The sequence below is a fragment of the Pantherophis guttatus genome, chromosome 2, assembly GCF_059756535.1.
Source record: "Pantherophis guttatus breed Tessera chromosome 2, ASM5975653v1, whole genome shotgun sequence".
Lineage (NCBI taxonomy): Eukaryota > Metazoa > Chordata > Lepidosauria > Squamata > Colubridae > Pantherophis > Pantherophis guttatus.
Window position 1 is genome coordinate 290,919,897 of NC_142064.1, and position 6,000 is coordinate 290,925,896.

General features: G+C 48.9%; 1 protein-coding gene across 1 annotated transcript in view; it reads right to left on the bottom strand.

The window, feature by feature from the left end:
• LOC117657479 (uncharacterized) overlaps window positions 1-5,628 on the bottom strand; it is a 28,274-nt gene extending 22,646 nt beyond the window's left edge. The window contains exons 1-2 of the mRNA XM_087885397.1: window positions 5,529-5,628; window positions 4,218-4,508 (exon numbers count right to left, since the gene is read on the bottom strand). Coding sequence (XP_087741523.1) covers window positions 4,218-4,508; window positions 5,529-5,613 — 376 coding nt within the window. The 5' untranslated portion in view covers window positions 5,614-5,628. The remainder of the gene's footprint in view (window positions 1-4,217; window positions 4,509-5,528) is intronic.
• Between the last annotated feature and the right edge of the window lie 372 nt (window positions 5,629-6,000).

Here is a 6,000-nt window from a genome sequence, read left to right on the forward strand (position 1 = left end):
TACTATTTTTGAGTCTTTTGGTTTTTCAGTAGCGATGTGCTTCTCTCTCGCTGCTCCGTTGTTTTTTAGTATAACTTGGAGGTCCGCGACAAGACTTTCATCGCTCTTTTGGCTCTTTAGGAGTTTTAGTATCTCTGACCTGAGTTCGTTGTATTCTATTTCGTTTTCTTCTTGGTCATCATCTTTATTTATTATTTCTTCGTCTTCTGTGGTGTATTCTTCAGATTCTCTCGAAATTGCATTTGTGGACTCATCTATTATTTCTTGATCCGCTTCCATTTCTTTGCTGTATGCCCTGGTGTTGGGCCTATCTCTTTTAGACATGTTTAAGTTTTTATTGAGTCAATTCAACCATCCTCTGCTACCAGATTGTTACGATATTTTCAGGATCAGACTCAATAAATTGTTCAAGAATTAAGAGTTTAAATATATCTCTCTTTATTTACATAAGGCATTCTATATTCACTGAATATTCACAGATAGAAGCTCAGAATGAAGGTATGCAGCTCCTTATATATACAATGGGTGGAGCTAATTATGGGAGTGGTAAAGTATGAATACATTAAGAAGTGAAGAATAAGTTAACCCCTGACACACTGTTCATATATTATTTACATAATGGAGAATAAGGCATTTACTTGTGACACTTTTAATTAGGTGTAATATCACAACATTTGTTTGTTTGTTTGATAAACTTAGTTATTTATTAAATTTATTTGCCAAAGTGGCCACAACTAACCCAAAGTCTTACAGACACTCTCCTAGCCGTGACTGCCCCCTGCTCTCCGGGAGTCCAGGAGAATCTCCAGAATTGCCAACTGGCTCTCTGGGACAATGCAGCTCCACCCAGAAGGAAGTTGGTTAAAGTCCCCCATCTTGGGGCTCCCAACACCCAAAGCCCTTTGGCCTTTCCAGAGTTCAGCCGAAGCCCCTAACCCCCCATTCAGCCCCTCCCCCCACAGCCTCCAGGACCCTCGAGGGGGCAGCCTCAGCATCTCCTGGGTCCCCAGAGGTGGAGATGAAACCTTATCACATCAGCAGATGGAGGAGACCTCCAGCCCTGGTGACGGATGGCCTCACCCAGCGGCTTCATGCGGAGGTTATAGAGGAGAGGAGAGAGGACGGAGCCAAATGCCTCTGGGCAGCCCTGAAGGTGATCAAGCAAGTTTGCCAAGAGAAAGAAAGAAAAAGAAAGAGAGAGAGAGAGAGACAGAGAGAGAGAGACAGAGAGAAAGAGAGAGAGAGGAGAGAAGAGAGGAGGGGAGAGGAGAGGAGAAGAAAAGAGGAGATGAGAGAAGAGAAGAGAAGAGAAGAGAAGAGAAGAGAAGAGAAGAGAAGAGAAGAGAAGAGAAGATCTTTGTCCCAATTTTCTTCGGTGTTTCAATCACTTTTCAAAAAGTTTTTTTTGGAGAGAGAAAATTTCTCCTTCCACTTTCCCTTTTCTCCCTTTAGGATCCACAAGATACACAAAAAAATCAGCAGAAGATTTCAGGGGGAAAAGTGCAAAATGTGATGTGGCTACAAAACCCCCCAATTTTAGGCAGCCTCAACAGAAAGAGGCATTTTTAAGGAAAGGGCAAAGGAGCCCAATGGGGGGCAGCCCTTTGCTCCCCATAACTGCCAGAATCCCCTGAAGGAAAAGTTTCTCCCCCATTGAAGATGACAGACCCTGAATCCCCCCTTCAGAGCAGGAAGGGCAGAAGAGGTTTTGGGGGGATCTCATGATCTCTCTCGAGGATCCTTCCTGGGGGGGCTTTGGGGGGATTCAGAGGGAGACCCCCCCCAGACCAGGCTCTGCCTGCACCCAGCCGGCCTCCTTCCCAGCCGCAGGGACCGGCCATTCCTGGGGAAGGAGGTGGGGAGGGGTCCCTCTGACTCCCAGAGGGAAGCTTCTGCCCTGGATGAGGGGGGCAGGGAGTGGGGAAGGGATCCAGAGGGGATCTTGGATCTGGATCTCCTCCTTCAGCAAGTGCTCCAACTGGCACAACTCTTGGATGGATTAATGGGGGGGGGGTTTAGTCTGGATGAGCCCCCCAAGAGAGTTGACAATAGATCCATTCCAGCCCAGAGTCCTTTGCTAACCATTTTTTTTTTCTGTTGAGGGATTTTCTTATTAACAGTAAATTCTATGATGCTTAAGAAGAACCCATTTTTAAATGGTTCTTTGTAATTCCAACCTGGGATCTGGTCAGGTTTCCACGCAGACAAATAGCAGCATTTCAGGTGTGAGTTTTTTTTATTTTCCAGGAAAATCCCATTTGCCTCTTGGGACATTAAAGGCCTTTGTGGAATTGCTAAAAGAAGGCAGAGGCTTTACAAACTGAAAATGGCTTTTTTTAAAAAAACAGGAAATGCAAATTTTGGATGAGAAAAAAAGTCTTTTAGCAAGAAAATGGAAGGATCAGATTTTAAAGCTGCAATTTGGTATTTTTACATTTTTATTTTTATAGCCCATCCCAAACCTCCTTATTTACAAGACTGCAGTGTGAAGATTTTGGGGTTCCTATTTGGCCAGATGGGAGTTGCTGGAGATTTTAATTGAATTGGAAAAAGGTTTTTTTTTTTCCTTTTAAATACCTACCGAGGGACACAACTTTCTCCCTCGGCCCATCCAGGAATCCAATTTAATAGACCTTTTGATTTAAAACAGCAGGAGGACAAAGTACATTTTAGCTGCCCCACATCATGTTATTCAAGATTTCTTTTTGATATCAAGCTTGATGCATAAAATAGTAAAATAGGACACAGATATAAATCAGAGTTTCTTGTAAAAATCAAATCCAGAAAGCACCCACAGGCAGATTGATTCAACAGGATTCATTAAGGTCTTTATATACATATATATAATTTTGGGGAGAGTTGAGGGAAGGTTGAGAGCCTCTCTTGGTGGCCGGAGAAAAGCTTTGGCCTCTCGGGGGAAGGAGACGCCCGGATCTCTCCGGAGAGAAAAGTCGGCTCAGAAGTCAAAGAAAAAGGAAGAGAAAATTCCCCCAAAGAGACTCAAGAAACATCCGGTGATTTCAGGTCTCCTAAACTGGAGCCGCACCAACAATTTGCTCTAAATACACGTAATTTAATAAATATTCCTGTTCTTTTAATAAAGAACAGGAACACCTGGAGAATTATTGGCCTCTTGTCTGAAGTATTTTCATGGAAGTAAAAATAATACTTTAGATGAAGAAGAAATTATATGAATCACAATGAAATTCAGGATCAATATTTTGGATTTATAATAAAAATGCATTCTGTTTATGTGGATAAAGCTTGTGAGGAGCTAAAGGAACAAACCATCCAGAGATTTTGGTCCTGTCCCTGAACCAGAGGAAGGAAGGAGGGAGGGAAGGAAGGAAGGGAGGAAAAGAGGAGGGGAGCATGGGCTTTGGAGTCTTTGGGCAGCTGATGAAGCTCCTTTCCCTGAAGGGAAAATCCCCCCAGAGACCCCCAAAAGGAGGGAGGAGGGAGGGAGGCCCTGAGAGGCCCACAAAAGAGACACACTCACAACACCAACACAATTGGCACTTGGGGCACTTTCGGAGGTTATGAAAAATCACTAGATAAATGAATAAAAGTGAAAGTGAAATTTCTATGTTAAATATTATTGGAATGAGAATTATTTCAAATATTATACCAGATGACAAGAATGTTGTGCTGTTTGTAGGGGAAAAATAAACTTTAAATATTGTCTAGAAACAAATTATATAGCTGAATATTATTATCTCCATGAAAATATCCTGTAAAAATATTTTATTAGACAAAGAAATAAAATGAGAAAAAGAAATGTAGGCAATTTTGAAGGAATCTGGAAGGGAGAATGAAAGAATCTGAGGCTTCAGGGCTGAATGGAGGCCCAATTTCTTTCTTAGGACCCCAAATTCAGTTTTAAGGTCTGTGGTGTTTTTGGATTCTCCCCCCAAATCAGGAGCCTCCCCAGGAAGGGAGACGGAAGAGATCAGGATTCCTATCATTGGGGTTTTTACATCTCGGTTTAAGCATTGAGCAGGAGAGAGAGAGAGATACCCCCCCCCAAAAGAAACATATTAGGGTGGATTTTCTTGTGGGGGGGGGAATGGATGGAAGGGATCCCAGATTCCAGGCAGGAAGGAGAGTTTGGAGCCTGGGATGAGGAGTAAAACCTTCATCCGGGAGGATCCCAAGGAGTGAAATGAAAGGAAAGGGGGGTCCTGGTCCCAGGGAAGAGCCCCCCCCCGAAGACTCACCTCTCCGGCCAATCGCCCGCTCCTCCCTCTTGGCCGCCTGGTAGCTGTACACCCCGTAGTTGTGCCGGCAGAAGGAATCCACGGAGTCCTTCACGTACTGCAGGAGGCGCTCATCCCTGTTCCAATAGTCCGCATCCACCTGCCCCAACTCCGTGACGGCCACGAACTTCCCGAGGTCGCTGTCGAAGTGGGCGAACTCCTGCCGGTCGTAGAAGAATCTCTCCAGGAGCCTCACCCGCTGCGTCCCGTTCAGGAAGCGGCACTCGGCCTTCTGCTGGTACAGGAAATGGGCTGTAAGGGGGAGGAGGAGGAGGCGGTCAGGAGGGACTCCAGGGCCCATCGCTCCCAGCCGTTGGAAGAGGAGGAGGGGGCGGGGCGGGTTACCTTCCGAGGGAGACTGGGGGAAGACGCCCCCTGGAGGAGGGAAGGGGAACTCTCTCAGTCCCAGAGAGGAAGGGAGGCTTCCTGGGGGGTCTGGAGGGGGGAGGGGAGGAAAGAGGGGGAGAGGGGGAAAGGCAGGCAGAAGCTCAACCGGTCAGGCGATCCCATTCAGTCTCTGCAGGGAAGGTTGGATCTCAAGGGGCAGGAAGGATGGGGGGGGGGTTGGAGGGAAAGTAACATCCCTCCCCCCCACTCTCTCTTCCTTTGGGAGGGGATATGGGGAGGGGCCACAATGAGGACATCTAGACCGACTCTCCCGGGGTCTCCCAGCCCTTCAGTCTTCACCTCCCCTCCGTCTCTCCCCCCTTTTCTCCTTCCCCCGAATCTTCAGCCCAGCTCCCTCCCTTTGGGGGACTGTCGACCATCACCCCTCTTTCCTCTCCCCTCCCCAAAAAGATCCTCACTTCCCCCTCCCCTCCAGGGGGATTATGGGGCTGGTGGGTGTTCTAACTCTCCTCCCCAAATTCAGGGTCTCCCCATGAAGGGCCCGAAGCCCCCCCCCCTTGCCTGACCTTCACAGCCTCCAATCTGAGATTGAGAAGAAAAAGTGAAGTTTCTGAAGAAGCCCAAAGACTTTTGCTCAAATGCCTCTTTTCCCTTCTGGGGATTCAGGGCTGAAAATGCCTCAGTTTCCCTCTTTCGCTTTTCCTCCCCTTCCTCTTTCCATGCAGCCCCCTCCCACCCAGGCACAGGAGAGGCTGCCACCCCCACCTGGCTACATGGGGGAAGGGTTAGGATTAGGGTCCCTCTCCGTCCTCCTGGGGGGGGGGCTGTGGGGAGGAAGGGGGAGGAGACCACGCAGAGATGGAGGCTGGTGGAGGCCCTTCCCCATTCCCAGCCCCCTCCTCCCCCGCCCAGCCCCCTCCTTACCGGGGGTCTCCTCCCCCCCTTCGCTCCCGGGGATCCGGGCCAGCGCCCCCAGCAGCAGCATCAGGGGGAGCCCAGCCAAAGCCATGGAGGCTCCCCACAAGCGCCCCAAAGGGGGGAGAAAGACGCTCCCAGCCCCAGAGGAGGAATCGGAGGGTCTGGAGGGGGGGAGGAGTTTTCCTCGGATTTCGGAAGAGGGAGAGTCCACAAAGAGCAATCGGACCAATGGGAATTCTCCCTTCTGCAGCGTCATCGGTCTCCGGGCAGAGCCTCCCTTGACTTCGCCCGATGCAGGAGATAGTTCGGCGCAGAGAGATAAGCGGAGAAATTGGGGGGGGGATCCCTTCAGTCTTGGGGGGCTGCAATCTGGGGGGTCTTTCATGCCAGCTCCGGAGGAGAATGTCCTGTTCCTTTTGCGCCCCCCCCCCATGATTCTCCTCCACTCTCCCTTTCTCTGGGCGCCTGGACTGGAGGG